The 12,135-nt window shown below is 43.0% G+C and overlaps 1 protein-coding gene across 1 annotated transcript in view; it reads right to left on the minus strand.

The window, feature by feature from the left end:
* LOC126210579 (uncharacterized) overlaps positions 1-12,135 on the minus strand; it is a 178,180-nt gene that overhangs the window by 31,159 nt on the left and 134,886 nt on the right. Inside the window, exon 4 of the mRNA XM_049939844.1 lies at positions 4,522-4,607. Within this exon, the coding sequence (XP_049795801.1) occupies positions 4,522-4,607 (86 nt within the window). The remainder of the gene's footprint in view (positions 1-4,521; positions 4,608-12,135) is intronic.

The following is a 12,135-nucleotide window of genomic DNA, read 5'->3' on the forward strand; positions in this document are numbered from 1 at the left end:
TTTTGATGATGACGCACAGCTTCAAGAAGAGGTAACCACGTGGTTGAAGGCGCAGGCGTCCGAATTTTGCGACGAAGGAATTTCCAAGTTCGTCCAGCGCTACGATAAGTGCCTTAATTTAAATGACAACTATGTAGAAAAGTAGTATTTAAGCGTGGCTTTCATCTGTATATAATAAAAAAAATTCCAATACTTTATTTATTTTTAATTCCAAAACGTAATGTACTTTGTGGATAGCTCTCGTATGTATTTTGAGGGAAATCCTATTTGGGAGTTTGAATTTTTGAAGTTTGTTGGTAATTCTGTTTTCTTAATTAGGGAAAGTAAAGCGAGTGGTGTTTGTGCCCGGCAACATTAAGTTTGTAATTGACCTTTTAATAATTGCTTATTTAACGAATTGAAATAGTAAGTTATAAGGGTATTTTAGTGAAGAATGTTTTAAGTGTGGCAATGTAATAACTGGTTTTAAGGAGTTTGATGAAGTGGCTATGTGAAGTAATTGATAACTGCTATGCTTCAGGTTTCTATAAATGCTTGGCTCATTAAGTTTTTTATAACTTTCTCTTAAGGGACTGTTTATTTGAGTACTGAGTACGTTGGGTTTCTCACTGTATTTGTGAAGCTTTATCTAGTGGCTCGTCCACAATTTCTAATTGTCAAATTACTTAAAAGGCATAATGTCAATAAACTGCCTTAATTATAAATTGTGACTCCATGATTCCATCCCGCTTCCTCTTTCATGATAGCTAAGATGTGGTGGGCAACTGTGGTACGGATAGGGAACCCTAGTACCAGTTATGTCATAAAATTACTGCTCCATGTTTCTTCCAAGTTCAGAAGAAAAAACGGATCAGAGGACATACGCACTTCCACCCGGTTCCTCAAGAAAGCGTTAAAATGTAAATAATAACCCAATTTATAGAAATAAAATAAGGGAATAAGAAGAAATTGGTACATATTATTGTGTATATTTGATGCCTATAGAAACAGAGAGCAATCAAACCAATTTACTTGAAATATTCAACTATTATGACGAAAGTACTGAGTTATAGAAGGTGGCGCAGTAACTAACTCCACCATTGTAACTATATAAAAGATTGTTTTTCCAAAGACGTTTGAACTTTTGCAAATACATATGTATATACGAAAAACAGAAACAGTTTCATTCGATCCTTATTTGACGTTGGCTTACCTATGGTTTAAGCCTGTGTCAGATTTCTCGTGATGTCAGATAAATCTGTTGCAGCCAGTAACGTGAAATTAAAAATTACTGTGGAGCCGACGACTAATTTTTTTCGGTTCAAATGGCTCTGAGCACTATGGGGCTTAACTTCTAAGGTCATCAGTCCCCTAGAACTTAGAACTACTTAAACCTAACTAACCTAAGGACATCACACACATCCATGCCCAAGGCAGGATTCGAACCTGCGACGTAGCGGTCGCGCGGTTCCAGACTGTAGCGCCTAGAAACGCTCGGACACCACGGCCGGATTTTTTCGGTGAAAAGTCCAAAAGCTCTCTCTAAATCTAGAAAAAAACAATAAACATAATTTTGTCTTGCTTGAATTTTTACTTGTATGTGAAATGTGTAAACATAGTTGACACATGGACAGTGTGCCTTAAAAAGGAAGGATTATGAACACTTTGTAGTGAGATAGGATGTTCTCTAAAAATGAAAATAAAATAATTTGGCTTTTAGAGAACACGTTCTGAGAAGAAAATGTGCTGCGTAGGTGCCCTGTGCCTCGAAGTCTGGCAACCCTTCACATACCACAAAGGTGTTACATCAGCAGACGAAAGAGCCTCCCGCTTACACGCTGCTTACGCCGGCAGGTGGCAATGTAGGAGACACAAGAGTCGCCGGCCCAACACACCTGTTTGCCTCCGTGGGCCATGTGATCACAGACATTTCCTCTGGTAGCTTTATGCTGCCTGGGTACTTAGAACGGCGATAATCCGCTCTGAGGCATCTTCCGTCGACCTACGAAACAAGCGGTAACTGCACCCACAGTTCTTCGTTCAGAGTCTCAACCGGAATCTTCTCAGTCTGGAACCGCGCGACTGCTACGGTCGCAGGTTCGAATCCTGCCTCGGGCATGGATGTGTGTGATGTCCTTAGGGTAGTTAGGATTAAGTAGTTCTAAGTTCTAGGGGACTGATGAGCACAGATGTTAAGTCCCATAGTGCTCAGAGCCATTTGAACCATTTGAACCGGAATCTTCACGACCTTCTGAGTGAATTTCAAATGTTGACAGGTTCATCATTACACCTTTCAGTCTAAATTCAAACTCACGTAAATTTAGTTCTAATTATGAAATTTCAGACTGTTGTAGTGATTAACTTTTCTCCGATGGAGAAAGTACACTATGTGATCAAAAGTATCCACACATCCCCAAAAACATACGTTTTTCATAGTATGTGCATTGTGCTGACACCTACTGCCACGTACTCCATATCAGCGACGTGAGTATTCATTAGATATCATGAGAGAGCAAAATCGAACAGTGGAAAAACGTTGTGTGGAGTGACGCATCTCGGTACAGAATATGGCGATCCGGTGGCAGGATGTGGGTGTGGCGAATGCCCGGTGAACGTCGTCTGCCAGCGTGTGTAGTGCCAACAGTAAAATTTGGTGTTATGGTGTGGTGGTGTTTTTCATGGAGGGCGCTTGCACGCCTTGTTGTTTTGCGTCGCACTGTCACAGCACAGGCCTACGTCGATGTTTTAAGCACCATCTTGCTTCCCACTGTTGAAGAGCAATTTGCGGATGGCGATTGCATGTTTCAACACGATCGAGCACCTGTTCATAATGCACGGCCTGTGTCGGTGTGGTTACACGACAATAACATAACTGGCCTGTACAGAGACCTGATCTGAATCCTACAGAACACCTTTGGGATGTTTTGGAACGCCTACTTCGTGCCAGGCCTCACTATTCGACATCGATACCTCTCCTCAATGCAGCACTCCGTGAAGAATGGGCTGTCATTCCCCAAGAAACCTTCCAGAACCTGATTGTACATATGCCTACGAGAGTGGAAGCTGTCATCAAGGCTAAGGGTGGGTCAACACCGTGCTGAATTCCAGCATTACCGATGGAGGGCGCCACGACCTTGTAAGTCATTTTCAGCCACGTGTCCGGAAACTTTTTATCACACAGTGTATTTTGGTTATGTACTTTTCAATAAAACTATTCTCCATTGTTTATCTAGGCTGTGTTCTCAATGCGTCTCAAGCAGCGCAAGACTTAGCAAAATATGACATTGCAGTGCATGTATGTTCGAAGGAACATGTAGTGTGGCGCCTACAGCAGTTGTGAAATACATGAAATGTATTTCAAGTTGCGAATATTGACAATCTTCAGTTGTATAATGCAATGACGGCACTGAAACATTTTGCTGGACCGAGAATCGAACACAGATTTCCGAATTGTCACGAACGATCACCTTAGCTACTTCCGCTATCCAAGCGAGCTGCACAGCCAGACTCAAACTTACATATCTCATCGTCCGTGTGTCTACAATGCGCAGTCGTACATTCATTTGTATATTCCCGTACAGGGGAGACATTTTAAATGAACGTCGCTTGAACAGTATCGGCGTGTAACTATGATATTGCAGTGCATGACTAGCGGGAAATCTGGGTTCTAACCCAGGCCTGGTACAAATTTTCGCTGTCGTCATTCTATTATACACATGAAGGTCGTCCACATTCGCAATTGCGAATACATTTCATGTGTTTCATAAGAACTATAGTCGTGGTTGCGTCTGTTTGTTTGGACATGCCCGCACTGCAATATCATATAAATCTGCTGATACTGAGCAAGAGACATTTAATTAAAATGTCTCCTCTGTACGGCAATATACAGGGGATAGGCAAGGTAATGTGAACAGTGGTAGTAATGGCGGCCAATAACGCAGGTAAGGCATCTGTCGTGCTGAAGTGTGCGTGTTCAATACGGACTAGGCATCGGTGCAGGTTGTCTATCAGTAATGCACACTTCGTATTTGTATTCAGAGGCCGAGGTCGACGTGCAATGAGTTCTAAAAAAAGGGCAGATTGTGGGGGTCCGATTGCCTGCAGGACCAGTAACCAAGACAGCCAACTTATTGAATGATTCAATAGCAACTGCTACAACACTCATGACAGCTTACAGAAAACATGGAAAGACATCATCGTATACAAGTAATAGTGGGCAAAATCGAAACTATCTGACAGAGATAGTCGCACGCTAACACGAATTGTGACAAAACAACACAAAACTACGGCGGCTAAAGTGACTGCAGAGCATGAATCTTCATGACAGAAATCTGCCAAGGACAGTGCTTCTAGTTATGGCATGTATCGGTTAGAAAAATGCAACAAGATGAATAAATTATGTTTCCGCAACTGGTTGCTACATTCTTTATAACATTTGATAACAGCACAGCCGAGCTGCTGTCATTTGTGATAACACTTTATGACGTCATTAATTCGTAAGATACTGCGTGGTTTCGGTGTCACACGCACGGGAGTACTCACGCTCTTCTCGGCGACGAACAGCACGAAGGAGAAGACCAGCCTGAGGCCGAGCACCACCAGGGAGGCGACCAGCACCGGCTGCAGCTCTGCAATCACACACGGTCACCTGTCAGCGATCCCCTGACACTCCAGGGACCAGAAAAAAATGGTTCAAATGGCTCTGAGCACTATGGGACTCAACTGCTGAGGTCATTAGTCCCCTAGAACTTAGAACTAGTTAAACCTAACTAACCTAAGGACATCACACACATCCATGCCCGAGGCAGGATTCGAACCTGCGACCGTAGCGGTCTCGCGGTTCCAGACTGCAGCACCAGAACCGCGCGGCCACTTCGGCCGGCTCCCAGGGACCAGAGTAGCACCCACTACCCACTGTAGTGACACAGCAAATTCGAGACATTAACACGCGTCCAAGACACTTAACACATTTTCTTTCTTTTACATACCAAATTTTTTAAATAATTCATTTATGAAGTACCTTAAGGGGGGACGTTGATGGAAAAAAACGCGCTATTTAAAAAATGTACCAAATCCACAATTTTGAAGATACGGCAATGAAATTTTGTACCAAGCTTTACATTAAACCAACAAATTTGCTGTTAAGTCCCTACAGTTATATACGGGACCAGAGTAGCACCCACTACCCATTGTAGGGGCACAGTAAATTCAAGATATTAACACACTTTCAAGACAGGTAACATATTTTCCTTCTTTTACATACCAATTTTTTATAAATAATTCATTTCTGAAGTATGTTAATGGGGGACGTTGATGAAAAAAACGCGCTATTTAAAATATGTACTAAATCCACAATTTTGAAGATACGGCAATGACATTTTGTACCAAGCTTTACATTAAACCAACACATTTGCTTTTTAAGTCCCTACAATTATATACGTTTAAATTTTTTATGGAATTTAAAAATTTTAATTTCAAAAAACAATGTATGTACCTTTTCTTCAGAAAATATTAAAGAGATTTCTATAAAATTTTCTCTGTTTAATCTCTTTGTACATAGTTAGCTTCTCTTGTAACGTTTTTTGAATATATCAAATAGAAGAACTTTAATAATCTTTAATTATAATTCTGCAAGTATAATACAAAACTCTTGTAAAATTTCAGGCAATTTGTGCCATGCCCCAGCTTAGAATGTCACAATTTACTCTTGAGATAACATTACTGGGTTTGTAGAAATACGTATACCAAATGTCATAATTCCAGCCATTGTAGATTCTGAGAGGTACATAAACTTAAAACAACATAATTTTCAGCAAATGCAATTTAAAGTTCAACCTAACGTTTATTGCAATTTCGTCATATGATGACACGATGGAGACCGTGGCTGTTTGAAGACAAATGTTGATGGTTTTAGGACAGCAACCAGCCGTAAACTTACTTTCAGTTCCTTTATTCAGAGGCTACCGTTACCGGTTTCGAATGGTTGTGATTCATCTTCAGACGGTTTACATGTTTCCTTTATGACGTGTGGTGTGTTTTTTACAGAGTAATTGTCCTAAAATATAAATAATACATAATTATAAACACGCCACAGACAGATGGTTGCTTTACAGATTTTCGTTGCATGTGACTTACGTGAAATGTCGGTTTCGAGTGTTTGTTTTCATAAAATGACTTACGTGAAATGTCGGTTTCGAGTGTTTGTTCTTTATGAAAACAAACACTCGAAACCTATATTTCACGTAAGTCACATGCAGCGAAAATCTGTAACGCAACCATCTGTGTGTGGCGTGTTTATAATTATGTATTATTTATATTTTAGGACAATTACTCTGTAAAAAACATACCACACGTCATAAAGGGAACATGTAAACCGTCTGAAGATGAATCACAACCATTCGAAACCGGTAACGGTAGCCTTTGAATAAAGGAACTGAAAGTAAATTTGAGGCTGGTTGCTGTCCTAACACCATCAACTAACGTTTATTTCTTAGTCACCTCTTCAGTAAGTCCCAGATTTGTAGTGCAGGTCCTCTTTCCCTTCAAGGCTTCTCTTCTGGTTTCTTGTTTTCCTTCCTCCTCCTCCTCCTCCTCCTCCTCCTCCCCCCTTTCTTTCTGGTCATCTCCTTCTCTCCTCCCTCTCTGTCCGTTTCCTCCTACCGCATTGTCTGTTCATTTCCTCGTCACCCGCCATCACTCTCCCTATCTCTTCCTCCTTGTTTCTGTGTCTATCTCTTTTTTTTTTCCTTTCTCTGCCCATCTCCTTATCTCGCCTCTCTCTGTCCATTTCCCTCTCCCCTATCTCTGTCCGTATTTTCCTCCTCCTATCTACGCCTATGTCCTCATTCTCGCGGCGCGTGATAGCCGCGCGGTCTGAGACGCCTTACAACAGTTCGCACTGCTCCCCCGTCGGGGTTCAAGCCTTCACTCGGGCATGAGTGTGTGTTGTCCTCAGCGTAACTTAGTTTAAGTTAGATCAAGTAGTGTGTAAGCCTAGGGACCGATGACCTCAGCAGTTTGGTTGAACACGAACTTACCACCACTTCTTCCTTCCCCCTTGCTGCCTCTCAATCTCTTCGTGCTCCCTTCTCTCTGCACGTTATCACACTCCCTCCAATAAGAGGACTGTGGTTCTGACCCCCACCGTATTTCGTTCCAGGGGTTTAGATGAGCTTTTTACCCCCCGTGACTTTGCCCGCATATGCGCATTGCAAATGTACTCCAAACATATTTAGCAAATTTCACGCGTATTTGCAAACATATTTCAACTGTATGTCCAGCGAATTTTGCCCAGCAGTTTCATTTTCACGCAGCTCAGTGTTTAGACGTCGTACCTCCTGAATTATGTTCTGTACGATGACATAAGTCTGCAGGTACATCCAGTGATATACACTAGCTGAATGTCACGTTTGTGACTGTTACAGCGCCATCTATCACAAATCGATAAAAGTGGTACAACTAAAACATTCATATTTCTTTACGTACTACACGAATATGTAATAAAAAATGGGGGTTCCTATTTAAAAAACGCACTTGATACCCATTTTACCTATGGCAGCGCCATCTAGCGGGCCAATCATAGCGTCATCTGGTTTCCCCCTTCAAGCTATACAACTTTCGTACTCTGTAGTTTTTTCGTTTGACGCTTATTTCGCGAGATATTTGGCCCGGTCACTATCAATGGACCACCCTGTATATATAGTTAAGGCTCGCCGGCACGGTAGCTCAGCGTGTTTGGTCAGAGGGTTAGCTACTCTCTCTAATAAAAAACTGAGTGAATGGATCAACGAGGAACCTAAATGGTTGTCATCGGACTTCCGCCCCGAACAGATTCCACGAACAATATAGAACAAAATGAGATCAACAACAACAACAAAATAGATAGAGAGTCTGCCATGTAAGCAGGAGATTCCGGGTTCGAGTCCCGGTCGGGGCACACATTTCCAACTGTCCACCTTGACTTATATCAGCGCCTGTATGCAGCCAGGGGTATTCATTTCATTGTAATTATATTTCTGTTGCATGATGCACGGATAAATTTTGTGTGTAAGTAAGCAATTATTATTTAACTAATGAAAGGTAGGGCTATGGTTTCCCAGAAGGTCACTTTGTTATAAAAGTGGTAAAAATTAATGCAATACTAGCAGTATATTCAGAAAATCAGATTCTAGTACTGGAAACTTCGATGCTCTTGCAACATTTTCCAAGTGGATATGAGAAAAGAAGTAACAAGGTTTCGCATTTAGTTGTATTTGGGATCCAAGATGAAAGTGTTAGCTTTTAAATTAGTCTTTAGGGCATCGTAAACAGCGTCCAACATAACAGATAAAAATTTAGAAATTGCAGTTTTCAGAACGTGGTATAAAGTTGGAAAGATATGATCGCCAGATATCAAATAGCGAAATGTCTCTTCTAGTTTTACATGAGCCGGAACTGGATCTTTAATACTAGTATCGAATTTTTTAAGAGAGCTTGAATCACACCTCTGAACTTGCTGGAAATTAGCTTCCGTTATTCCAAATTGTTTCATGTATGAATCCTCGGCTTTAGATAATCCAGATGATTCGTCGTGACCTTGAAAAGCAAGCTGACAAACACAGTTTTGATGGACTTATTTGAAGTCATTCAGCATACGTATGAAACACAAACTTAAGGTTTAGAGTAAGATACTCTGAACACCTAACGCACTTAAACGTGAAGACACGTACATCACATTTTCAAACCACTTCATTCAACAGAAACAAAATCACCAGCCTACTGGCATCAAAACGGCAGTGGGCAATATCAATAAATGATAGACAGCTAAAGTCCATCTACCACAACATAAAAAACATTCAATACAGTAACTTTAAGCATAAGATAAGCCACTCTTCTCCCCTGAACGAATTATTTTTGGAAGTTATAATTTAGACCTCAAATTTCCGAAAAAGCTTTTGCTTACTTATGCTTTCATCCCACAGATACCGAACTGTGTCCCGATTATAATATTTTTATCCTCAGGACGCCACAAATCTACTTTTTCTTGAATTAAACTTATCTGTTTCTCAGAACCCATATGTGAGAACGTCGGTCGATTTGACCGAAGAAAACAAACGGATCTGAACTTCACCGATGGTCGTCCGAAGTCTATACATTTGGACGATGAGATCGGCTACAATATGATTACGCTCTGACTCGAAAAAATCGGCCGATGTAGGTCGTCGGCGAAATCTGCAGATATTGAGCCACTGTGACGGCGCACATAATCGGTCGATTACAACCCCTGTGGACGTCCAAGCTAAACGGATGGCCATGAGCCGTGATAGGACAGTGACGCAGATGTGGTTTACGGCGGCGCCTACATCGGCGACCACAGTTGCATTGGCTATCGACATCTATCTCATGACTGGATGTCTTCATTTCCCGTGATTCACCGCGTCTTGCCAACATCTGCACGCCACGTAAAAGCCGCTGACAGTGTAAGTGCACTTTAACCACAGTCTCGTATTCAGCTCGAAAGCGGAAAACCGCCTAAAACCCGCACACAGGCTGGTAGGCAAATCTGCCCTCTCCTCCATTACCCAGCCACGCTGTTTCGATACGGTACCGGTACGCTCCCTGAAACGTGGAAGCGATGTCCTTATTGCGCGGCTATACGTATCGGTCCATCTAATGTACGAGGCCTGTTCAGAAAGTAAGCTCCGATTGATTGCCAAATTGAAACCACAGTGAACATCAGAAATGTTTTACTTGTAACAATTAGCTACACCTTTCAGCTACTTCTCTACGTAGTCGCCGTTCTGACTTAGACTTTTGTCATAGCGTTGTACCAACTTTTCAATAGCCTCATCATAGAAGGCAGCCGCCAGTGCTTTCCGCCAATTCTCCACGCTGGCCTACACCTCGTTGTCTGTGTCAAAATGTTGTCTTCAAAGACAGCGGTTCATGTGACCTGAGATGAAACTCAGGGGGAGACAATTGCGGACTGTATTGTGGGTAATCTCACATTTCCATTTGAAAACGATGCAGGAGCATCTTCATTGCCCCTGCAGAATGCGGCTGAGAATTGTCTTGAAGAAGAAACAGCACGACAGTTATGTAATGTTAGCTGCATAGCTTCAGGCGAAATTTCTCACCAGGCCCTCGTACTTGGCGGCAGACACTATTTTCTAGACATCTTTACGCACTCACTGCGAGCTCAGAAATGAGAAGAGCGACGTGATGCTAACTGGGGTTATTCTAGAGACACTACCCAACACATCTGTGCGAAGCTTTATCGGATTTTCATAGTCGTTTCCATTTCGCGACCGATCGGAGCTTACTTTCTGAACGCCCCTCGTAGTACTACACTGAAGAGCCAAAGAATATGCCGAATATCTTGTAGGACCCCCCACGAGCGCAAGTGCCGCAACAGGACGTGCATGGATTCGACTAATATCTGAAGTAGTGCTGGAGGGAATTGACACCATGTACCTTGCAGAGAAGACGATAAATCCGTAGGAGTATGAAGGGGTGGAGGTCTCTTCTGAACAGCACGTTGCAAGGCATCCCAGGTATGTTCAGTGATGTTCACGTCTGGCGAGTTTGGTCGCCAGCGGAAATGTTTAAACACAGAACAGTGTTCTTGGAGTCACTCCGCAGCAATTCTGGACGTGTGGGTTGTCGCATTGTCTTCCTGGAATTGCCCAAGTCCGCTGGAATGCACGCTGGACATGAATGGATGCACGAGATCAGACAGGATGCTTACGTACCTGTCAGAGTCGTATCTAGACGTTTCAGTTATCCCATATCACTCCACCTGCAAGCACCCCACACCATTGCAGAGCATCCACCAGCTTGAACAGTCCCCTGCTGACATGCAGGATCCATGGGTTCATGAGGTTGTCTCCATACCCGTATCTGCTGTATACAATTTGAAATGAGACTCGTCCGATCAGGCGACATGTTTCCGGTCATCAACAGTCCAATGTCGATGTTGTCGGGCCCAGGCGAGGCGTAAAGCTTTGTGTCGTGCAGTCATCAAGAGTGCGCGAGTGGGCCTCCGGCTCCGAAAGCCCATATCGATGATGTTTCGTTGAATGGTTCGCACGCTGACACTTGTTGATGGCCAAGCATTGAAATCTGCAGCAATTTGCTGTAGGGTTGAACGATTCTCGTCTGCAGCTCGTGGTCGTGCGGTAGTGTTCTCACTTCCTGCGCCAGGGTTCCCGCGTTCGATTCCCGGCGGGGTCAGGGATTTTCTCTGCCTCGTGATGACTGGGTGTTGTGTGATGTTCTTAGGTTAGTTAGGTTTAAGTAGTTCTAAGTTCTATGGGACTAATGACCATAGATGTTAAGTCCCATAGCGCTCAGAGCCATTTTTTGAACGATTCTCTTCAGTCGTCGTTGGTCCCGTTCTTGCATGATCTTTATCCGGCCGCAGCGACGTCGGAGATTAGATGTTTTACCGGACTCCTGATATTCACGGTACACTCGTGAAATGTTCGTACGGAAAATCCCCACTTGATCGCTACCTCGGAGATGCTGTGTCCTAATGCTCGTGCGCTGATTATAAGATCACATTCAAACTCACTTAAATCTTGATAACCCGGCTTTACAGCGGCAGTGATCGATCCAACAACTGCGCCAGACACTTATTGTCTTATACAGGCGTTACCGACCGCAGCGCCGTATTCTGCCGTTTTGCATACCATTGTATTTGAATATGCATGCCTATACCCGTTTCTTTGGCGCTTGAGTGTATTATTATTGAGAGGTTGTTCACATTTTTTATCGATGCTAATTAATGTCAATTGCATGTTGGCGGTTTTTATATCCGCGCAGTTAAATAACGTGCGTTCGAAAAGTCGCATTGCGCTGGACTGTCTGCGGACATTGACTACGTTGGAAGCCCGAAACAAGGTTGGCTTGTAATCCCACAATTTACTAACTTGTTATCATCAGCCCGCATCTCGTGGTCGTGCGGTAGCGTTCTCGCTTCCCACTCCCGGGTTCCCGGGTTCGATTCCCGGCGGGGTCAGGGATTTTCTCTGCCTCGTGATGGCTGGGTGTTGTGTGCTGTCCTTAGGTTAGTTAGGTTTAAGTAGTTCTAAGTTCTAGGGGACTTATGACCACAGCAGTTGAGTCCCATAGTGCTCAGAGCCATTTGAACCATTTTGTTATCATCATCACAGCTTG

Source organism: Schistocerca nitens, chromosome 10 (genome assembly GCF_023898315.1).
Source record: "Schistocerca nitens isolate TAMUIC-IGC-003100 chromosome 10, iqSchNite1.1, whole genome shotgun sequence".
NCBI classification, from domain to species: domain Eukaryota; kingdom Metazoa; phylum Arthropoda; class Insecta; order Orthoptera; family Acrididae; genus Schistocerca; species Schistocerca nitens.